Raw genomic sequence first — 24,307 nt, 5'->3', positions numbered from 1 at the left:
TCCTCCCTCAAACTTGATAACCATGCTGTGTGTATGTGTGTGTGTTTCAGTAGACTTTTGAATGAAAAGTTAACCCAAAAGAGACCAGCTAAAATTTTAGTAGGACTTCCCAAGTGGCTCAGTGGTAAAGAATCTGCCTGCTAATGCAGGAGACACGAGAGACCCAGCTTCAACCCCTGGGTTGGAAAGATCCCCTGGAGGAGGAAAGAACAACCTGCTTCAGTATTCTGGCCTGGAGAATCCCATGGACAGAGGGGCCTTGCAGGCTACAGTCCACAGACCCTCGCAGGCTATGGGTCACAGAGAGTCGGACACGACTGAGCGACTGAGCACACAACATTTAGTAAGGGAAAGAAGAAAGGCTGTGCAGGTCCAGGGAGCAGAAATCTTCAAGTCTCATAGCATTTCCGGTTTTCAGTCAGAGCACAAGTGTCCTCGGTTGCAGGCAAGGAAGCTGCCTGAGTATGAGAGCCCAGCTCTGCCCCTCCGGCAGCTCCATCCATCATGAGCCCCCATACAACCAGAGTACTAATGTTCCCTTGGCTCTGTGCTGGGAAAGCCACTTGACAATCCTGTTAATGTCTAGCAGCGTGGACTCAGGGCTTCCCAGGTGGCTCAGTGGTAAAGTATCCACCTGTCAATGCAGGAGACATGGGTTTGGTCCCTGGGTTGGGAAGATCTCCTGGAGAAGGAAAAGGCAACCCACTCTAGTATTCTTGCCTGGAAAATCCCATGGACAGAGGAGCCTGGCAGGCTACAGTCCATGGGGTCTCAAAAGAGTCAGACTCGACTTAGTGACTAAACAACAAGCCTGGACTCACAGCCCTGAAATTCCCTGATGAAATTTCTCCATATTCTGGGTAAGTCACTCAAGAGAATGCTCCTGGGCACTTCAGCATCTTGACCTCTTTATTTAAATGGCAAAATGACAACTCTGGGGCCAGGCCCTGTTTTCTCCTCCCACTAATTTTAGTTCCCTAGGGCCAAATTTTGCTTTCATTTTCCTACAGATGGCTTTCAGCAGATTCGTCTAGTTTTCTTATTTGTCTCCAGTGATTTCCTCTCCCTCTTTCCCCTGTCTTCTAGAAAAGTCTGAAATGAAATCTGTCCCCGAGAGCTGTGCACAGAGGCTGTGGAGGGGAGAGTGTTCAGGCGGAGTTCCCTCCACATGACTCAGGCCAGGCTGGCAGAACCGGGCATCCCCAGACAGTGGTGCTCTCTGCACCTGGGGAAGAGCACTGCTGTTCTGAACATGGCTTTTCTGCTCTCCTGCTGGTTTTCCACTTGGATATTGATTCAGATGCTTGATGAAGAAGTGTCAAGGGCAGAGCAGGTGTGATGTCTCACCTATCGCTCCATTCGTCTGTGCAATCACACGCTCCTCTTAGGTAATCAGGCACGTGTAGAGTTTTCACATGACAGCGTTTGAACCCAGAAAGCCGTCAGTCTGTTTCCCCTGACAGGGGAGCTTTGCGGAGGAGGTGGTTGATGGCTTCTGCTGCAAGCCCTCTCAGAGACACCTGACTTTGGCATTAACCTTCTGAACCAAAGGAAGGGATGCTGAAGGCTGGAACTTCAAGATTGCTGGAGCGCACCAGGTGGCTCAGGGGTAAGGAACCTGCCTGCCAATGCAGGAGATGCAGGGGACGCAGGGGATGCAGGGGACGCAGGGGATGCAGGTTTGATCCCTGGATCAGGAAGATCCCCTGGAGGAGGAAGTGGCAACCCACTGTGGTATTCTTGCCTGGGAAATCCTATGGACAGAGGAGCCTGGCGGGCTATCGTCCATGGGGTCGCAAAGAGTAGGACACGACTGAGCACGCACAAAGAGCACATGGGGGAAAGGTGCATGGCCAACAAGGATAGCAGCTTCTGGAGACCTCTCCCCTGAAGTGGCAGCTGGCTGGGTCCCCTACTGCAGCAGCCGGCTCTCAAGACATGCATCGGTGCACCTGAAACACTCTCTAAATGGAAAATACAGAACACAGCTTCTCACACTGACCCCACCAGTAAGCACAATGGAACCCACACAGTTGGTTAAATTTAATTTCCTTCAGAAACTTAACACAAACGCCACCTCCTCTGGCAAGTCCTCTCTAACCTATGCTGTGTTGGGCACCCCAGCTGAATGCGTTGTTGACACCCCCAATTTCCTCCCTTGTACCACACAGCCCACTACGACGTGCTTGCTTATTGAGGAGTCTCATCTAATAGTCAGGGAGCTGAGGGTGAGGACCAGGTCTTGTGATTATAGCACCCCCAGGGCCTAGCACAGTGCCTAGCATGTAATAGCCACTCAGATGTTTCCGAAGACGGGTTGTGGCAGGTATGTGCAGACAGTCAACAAAATAACCCTTCTGTTGACCTATCTGGGAGCCTGAAATTCTCCTGGCAATTTATTTCCTTGAGTTAAAAAGTTAATCCTAGGCACTGAAGATTTATTTCCAAAATTAAAATTTCACTAGGAGAGATAACTGCAACTGAGATTTGGGGGCACTGGTTTGAGATGAGCCCTGCAAGCCTTGGCATGAGCTCAACCTTGTGGGGAGAGAACCAGGAATGAAGGAAAGGAGGCATTCTAGGGCCTTCATGGCACCAAGGTACAGGAATAAAGGAAAATCATTCATGGCTGGAACACTACATCTGAAAGTTGATTTCTATGTCACTTGTAGCTCTTTTCCCTTATTATATATATATTTAAAAGCCTGAAATACATTCTTCAAACAAGCCAGGTACTAGAAGACCATCACTTGGCCCACGATGGTCCTCAATGAACATGGCAGAACAGCTGCCTTAGAACATGTTCAGCCACACGCTTGCTTCTTTCTGTGTGGCTCTGACTTGAAAGGAGCAGAGAAGGTAGCAGGAAAAAATTAGAGAGAAAGGATGGGGTTTCACCACCGCAGACCCCACCACCCTTAATGGTCTCGGCTCATGGAATTTGCAGCAGGGACTGACACTCTTCATGCTGGCCGGGGCTTGGAAAATGGAGTCAAGCCCCAGATAGGAACTCTCTTTTCTGTGTGGGAGGCCTGAGCCCTTGACTGGCCCCAGATGCTTAAGCGGGCGCTGTGGGCATGCGTGGTGCACACACAGGATGTTTGCTCTTATTTCCTGCCCTGGGCCCCAGGACACTTTCAAAGGCAAGGGGCCACGCTGGGGTCCTTGGGCAGGAAAAGGGCCACTGACATAAAGGAGGACATCATACTTTTCCTGTGCACTCAGCGGGAGGCACTGGCCATTACCTTTGGCTGCTGGGTTTGGTGCTTAAACTAGCTGCCACCCACACGTGTAGAGAAAAGGAAGAAAGAGCAGTTAGAATGAAGGAAAGAGGGAAAAACCCCACCTCGCCCACTTGACAGGCTCCAACTGCCGCTGCCAGCCGCCTGTGAGCCGGGGACGGTCCCCTGCAAACCCCCTGCCCGACGCCGGGGCTGCCGTGGTGAGCACCCGCCAGAGCTGCAGCAGAGGCCTCCTCCACAGCACAGAGGCAGACGAAAGGCCCCCGGAGGAAAGGGAGTCATTCCCCAACCGGGATGCTGCTCCCTCGGCCGAGCCACACGGAGGGAATAGGCCGGGCGAAGCGAGCTGTGGGAGAAGCCAAGCAGAAAGAGTCACCGTGACAATGACAACTGGGGGAACACGAGATAACCAACTTGCTGGGGTGTTTCTAAGCCTTTGAGGGGAGGTGAATCAGTGGAGCGGTCATGTGGAAAATTCCCTTTCTCCTCAAGGCTCTGCCAGTCCCACGCTGAGGTAAAGTCATCATTTTTCTGCTGAAAACTCCCAACAGTTTCAACAATCCTGGCCTGTTAGCATTCCACCACGTGAGGAAAAAAGGCCCATTTCCAGGAAGAAGAATTGTATTTTGTAAACTTGGGAAACGGAAGGGTCAGGCCATGTCACTCGCTTGGGGACTTCAAGTTTCAAGAAAGACTTGTGTGTCTGAGTTCCTAGAACATCATGAGACAGAGAAACAGCACCAGTGGGCCAGACCACAGTGGGGGGGGGGGGGAGTGGGGGAGGAGGGCTTGGCCTTCTTCCCTCCATGTCTGTCTGGGATTGCCTGTGCCTATGGGGGCAGCGTGAATACTTGGGAACCGATGAAAAGTGCTCAGGAAGCTCGCATGCCTCTGGTCAGTGGAGCCTTCCCTGGGAATCAGCTCTGTGGGTTTTCTTGACCTGAGCCTCAGCACCCTGAAACGGTGCCCTCCACTCCAATGGGCCCCTGCACATGCCAGTCGGGAAGACAGCAGACTCTCAAACTGCTCTGCTTGTGTCCTCAGACCTAGGTGTCATCGGCCTTGCCACAGATGGGCCATCCATCTGCCAATCAAACGGAGACTGGACGGAGCATCACTGCTGGTGTGGCAGCCCCACCAGAGGTCTGCAGTTGGCAGAGCAGAGAGTCAAGATGGCTCTCTTCACTCCTGAGCAGGCAGTTTGGCTCTTGTTACCATTTTCTGTAGTCTACGGGGTATGAGGGGGCTTCCCAAGCGGTGCTAGTGGTAAAGAACCTGCCTGCCAATGCAGGAGACATAAGAGATGAGGGTTCAATTCCTGGTTCCAGAAGATCCCCTGGAGGAGGACGCAGCAACCCATTCTAGTATTCTTGCCTGGAGAATCCAATGGGCTGAAGAACCTGGCAGGCTACGGTCCATGGGGTCACAGAGAGTCGGACACGACTGAAGCGACTTAGCATGCATGCACATGTGGTATGATATCAAAAAGTCAATCTTGAACTTTATACAGTGCTTCCAGCCAGAGCCCTGAGGCAGAGTGGCTGAGGCAGGACTGTGCTGGGGGCTGCAGAATGGGGAATATTCCAGGCAGTCACTCAGCATCCCTGGAGTGGAGAGGTCTGGCTCTGAGACAGCCCTCCGGTTATAGCAGGTCAAGTAGAAGCTCCTTCAACTAGCTCTTGTGCCCTGGCCCAGGGGGAGCAGCACAAATCAGGAAGGGCTACTTTCCCCAGAACATCCTACTTGCTTTTCCAAAGGGAGGCAGGGAGACCCAGCGGGTGACCATCCTGTGATGCTTTTGTCCAAGGGAGGGTCCTTGCTGGGCTGCTGTCTCACACCCAAACTGGAGACAGCTGCTGCCAGGTGTGAAAGTAAGTCCCCAGGGAGTAGACTAAGGCACGGTGATCATTTATATTTGATTTAGAAAATGATGGTCCAAACACAAACTGGTACCAAGGAGCCTGTCTTATGGCCAGTTTCCATCACTGAAAAGAGGAAGCAATTTAAAAAAATCTTTATTTTGGCTGTGTTGGGTCTTAGCTGCAGCATGCAGGATCTTTTAGCTGTGGCACGTGGGGTCTAGTTCTCTGACCAGGGATCAAACCCAGCTATACTCTACTGGGAGCATGGATTCTGAGCCAGTGGGCCACCAGGGAAGTCCCCCCAGTTTTTAAGACGAGACCATCCTGGAGGTAGGGGGGTGATAGGGACTAGCTGGATCAAACACTGAGAGCAAAGTCTGATAGGCAATCTAGAGCCATTTGATGAGAAAGGGATTTTGGACCTGATTCAAAAACAGGCTCATCAGATGCCTGGATTCACCTGGGACAGTCATGGTTTATGCTCAGTCATCCAAGCTTAATTTTTACCAGTGCCCCCTTTCACTCTCCAAAAAAGTCCCGGTTTGAATGGTAAGTTCTGTGATCTCCCTGTTTCAAAGGATAGAGGGACTTAGGGCCAGAAACTGATTCAGAGAGGGACACAAAGGCTCATTTGGCTGACCCTGAAGTAGCGAGACAGACAGTTGACCCCTCAAGCATGTTTAGAATTGCAAGCTAGTTGACAATGTCCATGCACAGATTTTCAGAATGTGGTTGCCGGATGGGTCTTTGAAATAAACTCATTCAATCTCTTTTGTCTGAAGATGACACTGGGCTAAGAGAGGTCAAAATGACCTGCCAAGGTCACAGGCTGGAGCCTGGTAGAGTGGAGACCAGACTTGCCCTCAATGGACCAGGCTCAGCTGCTCTGTTCTGAGACAGAGGAAAGGGTTAACTCTGAAAGATGTTGCCAAGAGAACAGATGCACTGGCTTTGGCTTGGCAACCCCAGAAAGAGCTGTGAATTGTCCACAGCCCAAGGCTGAGGAGGGAGGATAGAGACCAGAGATGGGAGAAGGTTCACAGCTGCTGCGTGAGCTTAGACGTGGGGCTGCAGCTCACGCGGGATCTAGAGCTGCAGGGAAGTGGGGAGTGGGGCAGAGGTGAGGTGTAGACGAGCTCTCCAGGGTGGTGACAGCAGGGCTGAAGAGACTAATCGGCAAATAGAACTAGGAATGAAAGAAGAGGGACTTCCCTGGTGGTCTAGTGGCTGTCTCTGAGGTTCTATTGCAGGGGACGTGGGTTCAATCCCTGGTTGGGGAACTAAGATCCCACACGCCAGGGGCAACTAAGCCCCACAACAAGAGAGACCAGCATGCGACAATGGAGATCCAGTGAGGCCAAGATGAAAACAATAAAAAAGAATGAGTGAAGAAACAGGTCAATACGGGGATTGAAAGTGAATGGGGTCATAAGTCATTTATGGAATCTAAATCTTTTCTGTGGTTCAAATTGTAGTGAAATCTGCCTGTGAGGCAAGCCCTAATGACAGCTGTCCTACCCTTGGCATCTCTTCCCCAGCCCCTTAGTAGGGCCACAGTGGTGGGAAAAACCTCTATTTGGCATCTGGAGGAGGAAATGGCAGCCCACTCCAGTATTCTTGCCTGGGAAATCCCATGGACAGAGGAGCCTGGGGGGCTATAGTCCATGGGGTCTCAAAGAGTCAGACACAACTGAGCATGCACACAGTATCTGGGGAAACTGAGTCATGGAGCCAGCTTCCTCCTGCCTCACAGTATTCTCAGAAAACAGGGTGTGACTGACAGCAAGCCGAGAGAGGGGTCCCACGCAGCAGCCTCAGCACGGCACCCGTGGTGTCATCAGTCTTACCTCCTGTGTGGCTCTGCTGTGGCCAAGGTGGCAGGCTTTCTGTGAATCTGCTCGTCTGAGCGGAGGTCCCAGGAAGAAGCCCAGACTGAGGGTCCAAAGCCTGGCTTTGCGGCCCCAAATCCACTGCCAACAACTAGCAGAGAGCCACGGCTTCCCCTGGTCCTGATCTTCTTGGCTGCCACACGAAGGCTCTGGTTTCTGCCATCTCCAAAGCCTCCCTCTCTGGCACTGTTTTCCCAGGGGTATTGGACATGGGCTCAACCGCTCTGTGTTCATCTTTTCATCTTCCCTGCAGTCTGTTTCTAGAGCACCCTCATAGATCATGAAATATCTACCCTTGGGTCTCAAGTGGGGGCGTCCTAGGAGGTGCAGTGGTAAAGAATCAGCCTGCCAATGCAGGAGATGCAAAAAGATGTGAATTTAATCCCTGGGTGGGTCAGGACGATCCCATGGAGTAGGAAATGGCAACCAACTCCAGTATTCATGTCTAGAGAATCCCATGGACAGAGGAGCCAGGCAGGCTACAGTCCATGGGGTCACAAAGAGTCAGACAAAACTGAAGTGACTGAGCACGCACACACAAGTCTCAAAGTATCCAGGATGGTGTAAGGATGTCACAGCATGCATGCAAAATATAACTTTTAAAAAACGTCAGAGTCAGTCTTCATCTGCATTCTTTGCCTGCAACTTTCACCCAGTGAGGTGGAGTTAAATATTTAAGCTGGTTGCAGAGAGATAGGAAGTGAACAGCTCGCCCAAGTAAACATAAACTGGACCACAGGCTGGTTGTAGTCAGAGCGATCTGCTGTCACCCTGAGCACATTCTCCCACAGAACCATCTACAAAAATCCTGCACACCACTGTCACACCCACATGATGCTCTCTGATACGTGACATTAAAAACCTCAATCTCCTGAAAAAAATCACAAAACAGTTTCAGTATATATGAACTGAGCACTCGTTTTTGTTCAGTGAAACTTCTTTGATGATGCCAGTTCAAATAACTACAGATATTGAGAAAACAACCACAGACATCATCCTTGGTTGCAACGGCCACACAGTCTGCAGAGACCAACGGGAAAGACATGAAATACTGAATGTCACTGGAGATTATTCCAGGACACCTCGGGCTATCTGAACCCCCTTCCACATCCAACTGCTAGTTTTTTTTTTAAATTAATTTTTATTGGAGTATAGTTGAATTATAATGTTGGGTTAGTTTCAGGTGTACAACAAAATGAATCAGTAATTTTGATACATATGCACATACTCACTCTATTTTAGATTCTTTTCCTATATAGGTCATTACAGAGTATGCAATTGTTAGTTAGTAGCCAAATGTTCCCAAGGAGACAGCCTGGGGCGGCATGTGCATGGCAGGGGGAGGTGAGAAAGTAAGAGGAAGGGACTTTCCTGGCAGTTCAGTGGTTAAGACTTCACCTTCCAAAACAGGGTGTGTGGGTTCGATCCCTGGTCAAGGAACTAAGATCCCACAGGCATTGTGGTCAGAAAACCAAAACTGTAAAACAGAAGCAATATTGTGACAAATTCAATAAAGACTTAAACAATGGTCCAGATGAAAAAATTAGTCTTTTAAGAAAAAGAAAAACTGAGAGAAGGAAAAGGCTTTGAGTGGCATCTCTGTCTGTATTCTCCCTATGGATATGAAGAGAGTGGCCACAGAATCCCAGTCATGGAGGCCTCGGGGACAGCGAAATGCAACCCTGGTCTGGTATCCTGGCACGGGGCTCCATGCTCTGACCCCGCCATCCCATGCTGCCTCTGAGATGCCCAGGTAACCTCCACGCAGGGCTCAACAGCAGGACCAAACGGCACACAGCAGGTCCAGCCCACAGAGGTATGGACAGGGGAACACAGGGCGAGATGGACCTGAGGAGGAGACTAAGAAAGAAACAGGAAGGAGGAGATAGTGGGAGAAAATGCTGGACCAAACAAGAAGAAAGAACCAAAGGTGCTACACCCCGGTCACTGACAGGTGACTGGAAGCAACCTAGGTGTCCATCCGCAGACGAAGGGATAAAGAAGATGTGGTACATATGTACAGCAGAATATTATACAGACGTAAAAAGGAACAAAACTGGGTCCTGTGTACAGACGTGGATGAACCTAGAGTCTGTCATACAGAGTAATGTTAGGTCAAAAAGAGACAGACAAATGTCATATTAATACATTAATGCATAGTTATGGAATCTAGAAGGGCTTTTCAGGCGGCTCAGTGGGTAAAGAATCCACCTGCAATGCAGGAGACAGAGGAGACATAGGTTTGATCCCTGGGTTAAGAAGATCCCTTGGAGGAGGGCATGGCAACCCACTCCAGTATTCTTGCCTGGAGAATCCCATGAACAGAGGAGACTGGTAGGCTACAATCCGCAGGGTCACAAAGAGTTGGACACAATGGAAGTGACTGAGCATAGCACACACAGCATGGAATCTAGAAAAGAGGTACAGATGCTCATTTTCAGGGCAGGAACAGAGATGTGGATGCAGAGAATGGACACGTGGACACAGTGGGGGCGGTGAGACTGGGACAAAATGAGGAAGTGGAATTGACATCTATAGCCCACCGTGTGTAAAATAGAGAGTTAGTGGGAACCTACTACATGACCCAGGGAGCTCAGCTCAGTGCTCTGGGACGATCTTGAGGTGTGGGGTGGCAGGAGGGTCAAAGAGGGAGGGGATATATGTGTACAAAGATTAACTTTGTTGCACACCAGAAGCTAACATAACATGACATTGTAAAGCAATTATACTCCATTAATTTTAAAAAAGTAAAATAAAATAAAAAACATTTAAATTAAAAAAAAAAGAAGTGAGTGTCTGGGACCCAAGAGCTACTCTATGGCCACAGCACTACTGCCTGTACCTGGCAGGGAGGGTGATCCTGGGGGAACGGGCCTCGGTGGGGAGAACCAAGAATGCAGAGTGGACAACCTCCAAATGCCAAGCAAAGCTCCTGTGCCTCCGTGGGTGCCGGCCAAAGCCAGCGTATTAGGACCAGGGCTCTGGTGGGTCGGTTCTCCTGGGCAAACGCAAAGTTTGGTATCAGAACTTCTGTTTATAAAACAACATTACTGAAAGTTTTAAAAAAAAAAGACAGACCGAAAATATCACATCTTAGGCAAATGAGTTGAACATCCCTTTTAGTGACGCCCTTGATTTTCCACCCATTTCTAAAGTCAGAGAACAGCTGGTACGGTATTTAGGTAAAGAAATGCAATCCCTGGTACACGTGGTTTCCTGACGACACAGAACTGAAATGACATCATGGAAATGCAGATGCCTCCTGGTCAGCCTAAGGAGAGTTTCCAGGTGAAAACAGCCTTAGCCATGGGTGGAAAAGAATGTGTGTTCCTTAGTCATCTGCTGGTGTCTACTGCTTTCTGCCTTCAATGGCCAAGTGTTAATTAAATGCAGGCAGGGTGTCGGCCAGGCTTTCTCACACGTTTGGCTCAACCCTAATGTACAACCGAAACATAGACGAGACCACACCTGTTCTCCTTTGTCCATTTGGAAGGAAACAAAACAATGGTCACCAAGAAAAAAAGCCTGTCTCCCACTCAAGGGGCAGGAAGCGATGACATCAGATGCACCTTCCCGTGGTTCATATGAACAGTCTCATTTGTGAAGCATTCCCCACAGTGACGAAAGTGAAGATGTGGCAGACTTGGGACGTATGGAATCCTTTGTCTTAATTAAAAAGTACAGTGAGAGTCATGGAATTTGGCCAAGCCTCATAAATCTGCTCAGAGAATCAAGGCTCTGTCAGATAAGCTTAAGTAGAACCCCCTGAGCCCTCTGGAGAATTGCGTAGACCCCCACTCGTGGCTGACACCCACTTTCCCGTCACTTTGCTGCTCTCTGAGGACAGCGGTCGTGCTCATTAGCCAGCAATCCTCCTACCCGCTGATGACAAGTGTATCCCCGAGGAGCGCAAAATTCAGAGATGATAAATTTACTCCTGCCTGTAACTGTGAACCTCTTCCTACGGCAATAAAAGTGCTGCAAGGCTCGCAGGCATCAGGGCTTCCTTTTGGGAACATACCTTCTTTAACAAAGCCTGGTCCTCTTGGTCAGGACAGTTCCTTACAGCCAGGCAGAACTGCTCTAAAGTAACTGGAAAGGAAGAAAAAGAAAGAGTGAGTGGCCTCCCTGTGGGCCCTGAGCCTCTCTGCACAGAGAAGGACACTGCGGTGTTAACCCACAGAGGTGACATGCCGCATCTTTCCTTGGTGATACATTCGAGGGGAACAGAGCCTGCCCTGGGGAGGTGGAGGGCAAGGCTAGCACAACCACTTCACCCGTGTCAGCTGGGATTACTACATGAGAGCCCGGGGCCGTGACCATCAGCAAAGCTCCATCCTAAAACGGTACCAATGAGCTTATTTACAAAACAGAAATAGAGTCACAGATGTAGGAAACAAACTTCTGGTTATGGGGGGAGGGGGGGAGGAGGGATGCGTTGGGAGGTTGGGACTGACATACACACCACTGCATGTAAAACAGCTAGTAAGGACCCACTGTATAGCACAGGGGGGGGTGTGTGTGCGTGTGTGTGTGTGAGGGGGTGGGGTGGGTTGATCAGTTCTGTCTGACTTTTTGCAACCCCGTGGACTGTAGCCTACCAGGCTCCTCTGTCCATGGAATTCTCCAGGCAAGATTACTGGAGTGGGTAGCCATTCCCTTTTCCAGGGAATCTTCCCAACCCGGAGATCAAACCCGGGTCTCCTGCATTGCAGGCAGATTTTTTACCGTCTGAGCCACCAGGGAAGCCCCCAATAATAAATACTATAAACCAAGCCACAAGAAGGGTCACATGGCCCGTCCTGCCCGCCACGGCACACTGCATGTCCATCCCCTGCGACCACCATCTAGAGGACTCCACCCGCATCTCTAAATCCGGCAGTGCGACGTTTTCTATCTCAAGTCTCCATTGTGATACCCGCACAATCCCCACCAGGTCTTCTCTTGGTATGAAGGATGGGACCTCAGTGTTGACTCAAGCAAACCCTACTAACTCCCCCAAAAATTTCAGGTTGAGCTTCCCCAACCATCTTTCTCCAACAAGGTGGTGGAGAATATTTGCAAGAATATTTGCAAAACAATATTCACAGTCCATCTTAACTGGCCATGAACACGCTAGGAATGTTAACCAAGATGATTTACACAAATGACACTCCGCTTCTCCGTGCTGGTGACCTCGATCTCACTCAAGGCCACTCATGTGAGCACCCTTTTCTATTTCAGTCTAAATAAGCACAAAACCACAACTGCCTCCCATGCACGCTGCTTTGACTGTGTTGTTTCACTCTTGAAAGTGCTCCCATGATTCCCTGCCGCCCTCAGATTACTTAAATCCACCTCTTTTGACAAGCATTAAAGCTTTAACCGAGTGAACCCAGGTAGACTTCTTTCCAGACTCAAAGCTGTGTTCACTCTACCTGTCAGCACCCTTCACTGTCATCTACGGGCAGTCTCACCTCCTGTCCTTGACAGCAGCGTAGCTCACCCTTCCCATCCAACTGCTCCACACTACTCACCATGCCCCGGGTCCAGCCCATCCTCCGCAGAGCCCACAAAAACTGGTGGAAACATACCAAGCCTCAAGACGGAGGGACGGTCTGATTCCACTGTTCTGACCCCCGGATCTAGATGTCATGTTTAGACATGCAGATATTTTAAAAAGCATTATATCAGCAAAAATGAATCATCATTGAGAAAGCAAGCATGGTCTGGGAATTTTTTATTATAGTTTTCAATGTTACCTATAAAATATAATTCTCTAGAGAGTTTTCCTCTATGACTACACTCTGCTAACTTAACTGTGGTTGGCTGTATCCCATGCTGACTACTTCTCCCAAGTCTAAAGCTCTGCTCTCATCTGAGTAAGATGTGCTGGGATTGTGTCACGGGCGTTCTCTGTTTGTGCTGCATGGCCTTCTTGCTGTGGCGGCTTCTCATGTTGCAGAGCAGGGGCTCTAGGGCACGGGCGCTTCAGTAGTTGTGACAAACAGCCTTAATTGCTCCTGGCATGTGGAAACCCCCTGGACCAGGTATCGAAACTGTGTCCCCTGCGTTGGCAGGCAGACTGTTAACCACTGTGCCATGGGAAGTCCCAGCTTGGGTTTTAGCCCAAACTTCATTCTTTGCCTGTCCTGCCCGGCAGGCCTCAAGTCACAGTCCAGTTTTTGGAGCTGGGCAGAAGTGCATTTGTGGGGACACAGGGCTCCCCAGGGAGGGGTAGTAGGAGGGGGGATTCTCCTTAACAGGCCGGCTCCGTTTCACGAATCAATCACCCCTCACACCTTCGATACAAACAAGAGCCCATCCTGACAACGGCAGGTCAACAGGAGCAGGGCTCACCGATTCCTCGGCCGTCTCCCTCACCTTAGAGCCAGTCAGGGTAACACGTGCTCTTGTGCCCAAGGCAGGATTCTTGCCAGCCTCCTCCATTCTGGTTTCTACTGAGGCCAACTGGAAAGAGGAGAGAGGGGCAGAGACGGCTGACGGGGTGGGGGAGGGAGGGCGGGTCCGGGCCCAAGTCACAGATGGAGCAGCGTCGCACCGCGCGACAGACGCATGGGGCTTCGCTCCCCTCTCCTCCGCCTGCCTCCACGTTTAAACAGGCAGAAAACCCAAACCCTCACAAAGAAAGCAGCTGTGGGGTCTACTTTCTGCTCCTTCACTGCTGATTCAAGGAGCTGCCTGCCTCAGGAGGAGAAAAGATGCAGCCAAACCAGCGCCCACTCAGGGTGATTCTGGGTCTCTTCCCTAAGAGACTCTGGAGGTAGCTTTCTTCCCGAGTCCACATCCATTGTTGTAACTGCTCCTAAGCGTCCCCGCGCTGTTCATTTCAGTGGGGGCCACAGAGGCTCTCACCTATCTGAGTAGACAAGCCCTCTTTGATTTAGCCTTTCCACCTTGTGTGACAAAAAGATCAGCCCGCCGATACAGGGAGAACAGTAGGTTTTAGATAACATACCTGTTAGCTGTGAGGTTGCTAGCTTTGAGGTTGGGGAGTGAGGCAAGGGGGCTGCATAGAAAAAATGACCCAAGTGAAGGGAAAAAAAAAAAAAAGGAAAGTGGTAGTTTGGGAGAAAAAAAAAGACAGGCCAGCATGAAACACATATGCCTTTCCCGCCATGGCTGGTGGATAAATGATGTACGATGGCCAAAGCTCTGCAGCCCATTTCTGAAAGGCAGACAGGACTCCGCAACACGGTATGTACCCTACAACTCACACAAATGCCTCTGCCTTGACGCCACCATTAGGACATGTTTACGCAAACAATGGGGGAAAGCGAGATGAGCCAAATGCACAGAGTCTTTGTCCTTTTTGCAATTAGGCTGGTGAGACTGGGCACCACCTGAAGTTCATTAGCAGGCACAGCTGGCCTGGACATACGACACGTGGGGCTGAGCTGCTCAGGAATCCAGTCTCATAACCTGCTTTTGACTTCTCCCTCAGTCCCAGCTGGCTGACTCGGGCCTGCCTCTCCCTGAGGGCCCTGGGGGGCGAGGGGGTGCACCCCTGGTGTCCGTGCCCCAGGCTCCTGGACCGGGACCCTCACTGGCTCCGTGGCACAAGGTGGGAGATGGCGGCGGCCGTCCCTCAGCCATCGCCTCTCACCAACTCATCTTACAGACCGACCTGTCACTCCAGCTTCTGAGGTCCCCCACCCACCTCCTCTTCACAGCACAACAGGGAAATGTTGAGAGGGAGGGAGCCAGAGAGTGGCATAAAGGCTGAGTCTTTGCAAGAAGAGCTCCAGCTGTGTGTTCAAAATCGACACAGGGAGGGAAGAGGGATGTTGAACTTCTTGGTACTGAGAAGGCGTAGCAGTTCCGGCCTCCTGCCCACTGGGGTAGGCTGTCAGGGCATGGGGTGGGCCTCTGCGCCAGGCCAAGGCCTTGGCTCCCCGCTCCCCAGCTCTGTCCTTGTTGCTGGCCCTGCTGCGCCTGCTCGCCTGGCTCACGGGATCCACTCCGGACCGCAAGCAAGGCACACAGGCCTGTGTCCCACTCCCCTTCTCTGGGACCTCGAGCAAGACAGGAACTCAGAGGTGCCCCTTCTCCAGGCAGACAGGCTCCGGCTCTGTGTAACTAAGTCTCAGCAGCGTCTCTGCCTGCGCGCTGGGGCCACAGCCCTCCCGTGGGCCCTCTGCTTCTCCAGGGCAAACCACCGCTTCTGCCCCCACGACCACCATCCCCCTGCAGCTCCGTCTTCTCACCTGTTGGCCACACTCACTGATTTTGGGCTCTCTTCTCCACGCATTCCTGCCCTGGGCCTGTCTCCAACGCAGGATGTTCCCTGGGGCCAGGAGAGTTCCCCCCAAGGGAGGCTGGGTCAGCAGGCCCCTCTCCCCCGGGCCCCTCCACTGGTGCCCTACTGTCTGCCCAGGAAAGGCCAAGCTCTCCATGGCAGCACCCGACCCTCCCAGCCCACTCCTTCAGGCTCCTTCTCTCAATACTCTTCCCGGCCTCTCCCTGAAAGGCCTCCCTTCCGGTGGAACAGGGGCCCTGGTACTCCTGGACCAGCCCTTCACTTATCACCTTCACCTTTGTCCGCACCTAGCCTCCTCCTAGAATGCACCTCCACACTCTCAGCTTTGGGTCCTACCCACGCTTCGGGACCCAGCACCGAGGGGCCCTCTGCGGAGTCTCTGGGGAGTCCGGCAACGTCTGCCCACGCCGGGACCTCTTCCAGGCTCTGTTACAGGCTCCAGGGCTCCTTCATGGCCATGGTAAGTCTTCTTGGCTAACTTACTCTTTTGGTTTTTGACCTTTTACCCTCCAGAGCTCAATAGGGAAAGGTTTATGCCTTCTGGATTCCAAGTCCTTTTAGCTGCCCTCTTGGACACAGAACCATCTTTACCTATAATTATAGAAATCTGTGGGAATTTGTTTTATTTTCTAGGCTGCCTATTAAAAGAGAATTTCTGAGTAATTTTTAGGGAAAAAAAAACCACAATAGATAGCTTTGTCCATCTCTATTTACAATGATGTTACATAAAGTTTCCCCATCAAGGATTCAACAAGCACTTTGACGGCTCAGATTGGGGTCCTGAGTCAGTAAGAGAAGGTAACATACTGATGAAACTGATGAAAACCTTGCTTTTAGTTATATTATGATCATTTCCCCATCTAACATTTGATGCCACTTTGAGCATATATCAAATCTTGTTAAACTATTATATCTCAAAGGAGTGCCTGCTTTTTTTTCTCCTTCAGCTCTCGCGTTTCTGAGTAAAAGCCATCATTTTCCAGTTAATAAAGCATTATATTTTTTCTGCAAACAAATTCCCATAATTTACAAGCAAAGAGAAAGGGAATTCTGAAGAGGAGACACTGTACTATTTTTCCTTCTGACATTTGGGATCTACCATGGGTTAAATATGATGGTTTTATCTCTGGTGATTTATCAAACTCCAGATTCCCTAAAAGATAAACAGATGCACTGAGAAAGAATGCATCACCTTAATGCTTCATTTTGACACTCTGGGTATCTAAAAAGAATGTATTTTGAATCTCTCCCCTCCAGAAATTCAGTCATTCCCATGATTTACAGGTTGAATTCTTGTTTTCCAAACACACTTATGTGAGAACATGCCAGGAGACACATTGAAAGAAAATGGTCACATTTGAAACATACAGATTATTTATAGACAGAAAACTCAAAGAACTGAAAGAAAATCTGGTTGTCAACAGACAGTTGCTTTTTCTATGTTTTCTCTGTAGCTCAATTTGGGTTTTGTGTGGGTGGCTCATGTGAACTCAAAGGTTATTTGCTAAATGTTTGATGAGATTAGGACATGTTGTCTTTTAAAACCTAAATGTAAGTTTCTGTATATGGCACATATGTTTAACTTTAGAATATGGATAACTTTTTAAATATAGAAAGCCATATCTAGAATTGCTGTTATAAGACAAGATTTCCTACACTCCTATTTTTATTCACTCCTATTTTATTCCTATTAGAAGGTCTTATTCATATTCCTAGTGGAGATCTCATAATAGTTATGCAGTGGAAATTTTTTCTTTTTTACTTTTTGGGTTAATTTCATCTGCCAACTTGGGCACTCAGTTTGAAAGTACTTAGGTACCAGGAGCTGGAAAGTCAGTGTGGCCTGCAACTCAGATCTTTGCAGTTCATCATATAAGCTACATCTTTGATCACATAGTGTACAAAGGAGGGGAAAAAAACAACTTTTTTAACAGGCAAATAAATGAGGGCTTATTTATTTATTTACTTATTTGCCTCTTTAGCAATGCTCAGCTACCAGACTCAGGTCCAGCAAGCACTTACGGGCCCCACCAAGTGGGCAGATGGTAGCACTCTGCCAAGATTTGAACCCCCCTTTCTGCTGTGTGGCCCTGGGCAACTCAGGTAGCCTCTCTGTGCCTCAGCCACATGGGTGGGTGGTGGTCCCTCCCTGTCTGCCTTGGTGGGAGACTCATGAGTGCTTGTTAATCTTACAGAAAGCCTGTGAGATAGAAAATAAAAATAAAAAGCATGATTCAGTGACCAACGCAGTAAGAAGTAATGAAAAACAGCACAGGCCAAGTTTAACCTCATGAAGTCTGTGCCAAATAAAATACAAAGTACCACCCCCCCCCCCCCACCAGAAGTTTAAGAACGCTAGAATGCCCACTCTTTAGGGTTTTCTGTAGGAAGGAAAGCCTTGGGGAGTTGGGGGTGGGAGGGCATCTCTCAAAATCTGATGCTAAAAAGCCGTGGGGTCAGCCAGCCCCGGGGCAGAGTCCCAGCCCCACACCTTAGACTTGTGTGGTCACAGGCAACTGTCCACCCCTGAGCGAAGCTTCCTCAAGGCTAAGTGAGGTTGTCATGGAGACTGAAGAGGGTGACGGGAGTGAGGCATTCAGCACGGCCCTGGCTCAAGGTAAGCACTGTGGGGGCAGAGACGGTGGCCATCAGCCCAGTTGGCCAACATCCCCAGGGTCAGGAAGGTAAGTGATGTTTTCTTAGAGTCTGGGTCAAGTATAGCTGCTAAATTCTGTCCTGAACGAGCCTCCACTAAACAAATATTCTTCAGGAATTGAACTTGGCTTTTTCCTCTTGTCTCCCTCTTCCCAGCACAACAGAATCTTCAAGGTCATCTGTCATAAAACCGTCTCATAAACTGGCGCCTTCATCAAAGAGAAGTGAGTTGGCAGCTCTCTTGGGACCTCGCAGGTGACTGCTCCCGGGTGCTGGGTGAGCAGGTCCCCGGGGTGGGGGCTCTGGTGAGCACTGTGTGGCTGCCCTTATGGAGAACATGGCGCTTGGGGCCCTCAGGTCCGGCTGACGCAGAACTCAAGATCACCTGCATGGCCCGGGACTTCGGGGAAGGAAACCCTGCGTTCTGATGAAGCGAGCAACCTGTGTGATGTCGCAGAAAGAACCTGCTCCCCTCGCTGGAGCCCGGGAGCCATGCTCCCTCACGGCTACTCTCCCAGAACCAGGAGGGCTCGGAATAAGGTCCAACATTGGGCGCCAGCATCTTAGAACTTCTTCTCTTCCTGTGTTTACTTGCTGATGAGACACAAAATACAAATCTACGCAGGCTCCCCTGGGCTTCTCAGGGGGCGCTAGTGGTAAAGGAGCCGCCTGCCAACGCAGGAGACATGGGTTCAATTCCTGATCTGGGAAGATCCTAAGCCTGTGCACCACACTGCTGAGCCCAAGCCCCAGAGTCAGTGCTTCAGAGCGAGGGGAGTCACCCGCGAGAGAGGCCTGTGCACTGCACCTCGAGTGCATCCCGGCTCCCTGAAACCAGACAGAAGCCCACGGCGCACTGAAGACCCAGTACCGCCAAAACATGAGCAAACTTGCTTCTAAAAGTATAAATCTGAGGCGGCAAGGTTGCACACCCTGCCCAGGGTGTCCGTGCTGCAGCGCTCAGGCTCACCTAACTAATTCCTCCTTTGGAGCCATCATCTACGCGAGCAGACTGTAAGCCCCGCGCCTGCCAGCAACGGTCCCCATCACCAGGGTGATCACCATCACCGTCACCCTTCCCTCTCCCGTCCTCCTAGCTCTGCGCCAGCGCTCATGGTCCCTTCTTCCTGAGTACTGCCACCCCCGGGCCCCAGACGGAGGCCCTCCATGGTCCAGACTCCAGGCATCAGGAACAAGGACACTGCGGCGGCCCCCTCCCAGAGGCCACACGCTCCCACACGGACCCATCAACCCCCTCTGCTCCCAGGAGTGATGAGGCTCAGATGCGTCCCCCATGTCAGAAGGACAGGGAAAACGAATCTGGAGACAACCCTTTCTTTCCTCCAGTGTCAAGGCCTCTAAGACGCTGGTCTGCTGGGATCTGGTGGCAAATAGCACCTGCCCACCCTTGGCTGCCCGGACCCCCTCCCCGGCGGCCGCATGTCTAACAGGCGTGAGACAAGATGACGGTGGGCAGCGGGACAGCGGGACCCAGCGCCTCCCTCCCCGAGTACCCCTCCGGGCCTGCGCACAGCTTCTGGGCCAGCAGAGGGCGCCAACGGCAGAGCAAGGCTCGCAGGCTGCCACAGCCAATGGAGCAGTGCCTGCGGTACTCCCCCCTCCCCCACCTGCCAGGCTCCCCACTTCCTGCAGTAACGACAGAATGTTCCAGAAACTGTCGTCCCAAGAAAGAGATGTGCTGCCTCTTCATTTCTAGTTCCACCGCAGAGGTCATGTTTGCCCTTCAAGCTGGGAGGACCCAGGGTTTAGAGGGTCCTCTATAGCCTTGAGTCTAAGTCTAGTCTAAGTTTAATAGTTGAGAATAAGTTCCTTGAACATCTGGAAGTTCACGGTTCACACTGTTGAAGCCTGGCTTGGAGAATTTTGAGCATTACTTTGATAGTGTGTGAGATGAGCAATTGTGCGGTAGTTTGAGCATTCTTTGGCATGGCCTTTCTTTGGGATTGGAATGAAAACTGACTTTTTCCAGTCCTGTGGCCACTGCTGAGTTTTCCAGATTTGCTGGCATATTGAGTGCAGCACTTTCATAGCATCATCTTTTAGGATTTGAAGTAGCTCAACTGGAATTCCATCATCTCCACTAGCTTTGTTTGTAGTGATGCTTCCTAAGGCCCACTTGACTTCACATTCCAGGATGTCTGGCTCTAGATGAGTGATCACACCGTTGTGGTTATCTGGGTCATGAAGATCTTTTTTGTATAGTTCTTCTGTGTATTCTTGCCACCTCTTCTTAATATCTTCTGCTTCTGTTAGGTCCATACCACTTCTGTCCTTTACTGTGCTCATCTTTGCATTAAATGTTCCCTTGGTATCTCTAATTTTATTGAAGAGATTGCTAGCCTTTCATCACTGAGGAAGGCTTTCTTATCTCTCCTTGCTATTCTTTGGAACTCTGCATTCAAATGGGTATATCTTTCCTTTTCTCCTTTGCCTTGAGCTTCTCTTCTTTCCTCACCTATTTGTATTATTTGTCCAGATGTTCAGGCTGGATTTAGAAAAGGCAGAGGAACAAGAAATCAAACTGCCAATATCTGCTGGATCATTGAAAAAACAGGAGTTCCAGAAAAACATCTACTTTTGCTTTATTGACCAAAGCCTTTGACTGTGTGGATCACAATAAACTGTGGAAAATTCTTAAAGAGATAGGAATACCAGACCACCTGAACTGCCTCCTGAGAAATCTGTATGTGATCAAGAAGCAACAGTTAGAACTGGACATGGAACAACAGACTGGTTCCAAATCAGGAAAGGAGTACGTCAAGGCTGTATATTGTCACCCTGCTTATTTAACTTATGTGCAGAGTACATCATGTGAAATGCTGGGCTGGATGAAGCACAAGCTGGAATCAAGATTGCCAGGAGAAATATCAATAACCTCAGATATGCAGATGATACCATCCTTATGGCAGAAAGCGAAGAAGAACTAAAGAGCCTCTTGATGAAAGTGGAAGAGGAGAGTGAAAAAGTTGACTTAAAACTCAACATTCAGAAAATGAAGATCATGGCATTTGGGCCCATCCGTTCATGGCAAATAGATAGGGAAACAATGGAAACAGTGACAGATTTTATTTTTCTGGGCTCCGAAATCACTGCAGATGGTGACTGCAAGCCATGAAATTAAGACGCTTGCTCCTTGGAAGAAAAGCTATGACCAACCTAGACAGCATATTAAAAAGCAGAAACATTACTTTGTCCACAAAGGTCTGTCTAGTCAAAGCTATAGTTTTTCCAGTAGTCATGTATGGATGTAAGAGTTGGACTATAAAGAAAACTGAGCACTGAAGAATTGATGCTTTTGAACTGTGGTGTTGGCGAAGACTTTTGAAAGTCCCTTGGACAGCAAGGAGATCCAACCAGTCCATCCTAAAGGAGAAAAGTCCCGAATGCTCATTGGGAGGACTGATCCTGAAGCTGAAACTCCAATACTTTGGCCACCTGATGTGAAGAACTGACTCATTTGAAAAGGTCCTGATGCTGAGAAAGACTGAAGGTGGGAGGAGAAGGGGACGACAGAGGATGAGATGGTTAGATGGCATCACCGATGTGATGGACATGAGTTTGAGTAGGCTCTGGGAGTTGGTGATGGACAGGGAAGCCTGGTGTGCTGCAGTCTTTGGGGTCGCAAAGAGTCAGACATGACTGAGTAACTGAACTGAACGAAATTCCTAAACTCACACAGGACTTTGGAATGAAGTTGTGGCATTTTTTTCTGCAGTTGCAGAATGCTCATTCAAGTAACTAGTAATGAGCTAAAGTAATGCTCATTCAAGGAGGTGGTAAGTGTAGTTCCACAGTTCCCTGGAAAAGGAATGCCAAAGCTAAAACTAAATCAAGGTGAATGTCATTTGCCTAAAGAAGAGCCCCATTAACCATGGGGAGGAAAATGGTGATCCCATGAAGAATATTGGGAAAAGGTAAATTCTGCATAGCTAAAATGCAGAAAGGTAAATTCTGCATAGCTAAAATGCAGAAATAACGCTTTAATAATGCATGTGATCACATTTTTATTAACGAAGTCTCCTTAGCAAGGAAGCAAATACATCCTTGAGAGGAGTCTGAAATTAATCCTCTGATAGGCAGAAATCTACACTACTTATATATTCTAACTATAGTTGTAACCTGCACTGAATGCCTACATTCTAAATTCTTAGTCACTTTATTAAGAACCAGAAAAGAGACTTGCTGCAATACAATGGGAACTACTCACGAGCTCTGAGAAAGAGAAAAACTAAGAGACAATTCAGCATGGAGCTGAAAATGCTGGATGTGATTTAATTAATTAATTAATTAAATTTATTAAATTCATTTCATAAAATTATTCTTCTTTTTGGTTTTTGGGTTGGTACACCCGTAAGGGTTCAAACAGCACCACGTTTCAGCACTGCTATTTCCAGGGCAAGATCAAAATGCATATCAGAGGAAAGTAATAATTCATCATTGTAATAGTTCCATCCCACTTTAGAAACCACTAGAGACTGCTTAACATTCTTATTTCCAACATGGTCTTCCTGAGGTCTCGGGTGACAAATGGAAATTGATGCCATAAAGCTTTTTTCCTGTTTGTTCCTGATAAAAAGGGCTAGATGCGGAGTTCATTTTCATCTGGGGTGACACTCAGCTCTGAGCTTTCGCCGCCTGCTCCTTCCCTTCCCTCTTAGTGCCACTCCTTTAAAAGTCTCCAGAGGCAACATCTGGGTCCAGTCACTGAAAACAGATGGGCTCTTCTCCCTCCTCTCTGGGCCCCTGGAGACCTGTGTCCAGCGGGGGGCTGGGGAGGGGGCGGGGGGAGTGTGCTATTGGAACCTAATGGCATGCTGACTGCATTTTTCCTGTGTGTGTTCAGGGCACTCCTGTCATTAGAACCCATCCTGTATCTGTACAGTCCTTCTCATCACGGATGGATTTCCCTATTTCAAAATCTTCCTCAGATTTCCCGATGCTGTCATTGGGTCCTATTATTTTTCTTGTTATTAGGATTTTTCTTCTGTGACTTTCTACAGCCAAATCCTCTTCATCTGTCATGGAACCAGAGGGCAGATTTCCTGAAAATCATCACTTTAGCTTACCATCACTTTTGCTTACCATCATTTATTGCTTAATCAGTAACAGGTTCAGAATCAATTTGGATTTCTTCAGTGCTGTGGCAATATCAGCTCTTTGACGTTTCTTCCTGGTGTTAAGACTTCATACATTGGCACCAAGCCTCTTTCTCTGTTTCTTCCTCTTAAGGAAAAAGATCTAAATGTTCCACTTTGGTTATGGGAACAAAGGTTTTTGGAGATTAGTAATTAAGAGTAATAAAAAAGTTTTATTGAACACTATGAGTCAGGCTTCTCTGGTGGTTCAGCAGGAAAGAATCTGCCAATGCAGGAGACATGGGTTCGATCCCTGGGTTGGAAAGATCCCCTGGGGAAGGGTATGGCAACCCATTCCAGTATTCTTGCCTGGGAAATCTCATGGACAGAGAAGCCTGGTGGGCTACAGTCCATGGGGTCGCAAATGAGTCGGCCCTGAGAAGCAGAAGGCAGAAGTCAAACAGAATCTGAGACACGGATGAGGCCTTGGTTATCACAGGGTGTGGGCACCGTGTTTAAAGGCTGGCCTTGGGTGTGATGCTCTGGCAGCCTCCCTAACCCTGTGAAGAGCCTGTGCTCTTGGCAAGTTCACCTGAGCACATGCACACTGACCTGAGCATGCTCGTTCCAGTCCTTACTCTTAAGCCCAGGGCCATGAGGCTCCCCAGGGTCCCAAGCACTGCCCTGCACTCAGCAGGAAGGGAGAGGCACTGGCACTTTTCTCCTCCTGCATGCCTGGCTGGGAGGCGGGGGGGTGGGGGCAGGCTGGGATACTGGACAGGACGCAAGCACTCCTGGGTTGCTGGTGTGACTTTTTTTTTTTTTTTTTTATTGTGCCCGGTCTTCGTTGTTGCATGGGCTTTTCTCTAATTGCAGCAAGTTGAGGCTGTTCTGTAGTGGTGTGCAGGCTCTAGGGCACATGGGCCTTAGAAGTTGCAGCTCCTGGGCTCCAGAGCACAGGCTCAAGAGTTGTGGTGCATGGGCTTAGTTGTCTTGTGGCATGTGGAATCTTCCCAGATCAGGGGTGGAACCCAGGTCTCCTGCACTGGCAGGCAGATTCTTTATCACTGAACCATCAGGGAAGCCCAGGCTTGACTCTTAACAGAACCCATCAAGGAATTCCATACTCTGGACAGCACCCAGGGATGTACTAGGGCCATTAGCCAGGCTCCAGAGCTGGGACGGTGGTCAAACCCACCCCTGCCTTCTAGGAGCCAGCAGTGACCATGGTATGATGGAAACCTCCATGCAGCAAACAACAGTCAGCGCCTTCTGCTTTACATGCTTTCCCCCATGGGGGATG

The 24,307-nt window shown here is 49.5% G+C and overlaps 1 protein-coding gene across 11 annotated transcripts in view; it reads right to left on the bottom strand.

Annotated features, from left to right (window-relative positions):
- The window catches only part of ACOXL (acyl-CoA oxidase like), a 345,680-nt gene that overhangs the window by 45,690 nt on the left and 275,683 nt on the right, over nt 1-24,307 (bottom strand). For 6 of the 11 annotated variants that reach the window (XM_043918764.1, XM_043918767.1, XM_043918766.1 and 3 more), the window contains 2 exons: nt 11,015-11,085; nt 9,836-9,991 (listed from right to left, as the gene is read on the bottom strand). In XM_043918764.1, the coding sequence (XP_043774699.1) occupies nt 9,836-9,991; nt 11,015-11,085 (227 nt within the window). The other 5 variants (XM_043918771.1, XM_043918773.1, XM_043918772.1 and 2 more) reach the window with 2 other exon arrangements.

This window comes from Cervus elaphus, chromosome 11, assembly GCF_910594005.1.
Source record: "Cervus elaphus chromosome 11, mCerEla1.1, whole genome shotgun sequence".
Taxonomy (NCBI): Eukaryota; Metazoa; Chordata; class Mammalia; order Artiodactyla; family Cervidae; genus Cervus; species Cervus elaphus.
Note: the sequence above shows the minus strand (reverse complement) of the source record. Positions and strands in the feature narration are given on the sequence as shown.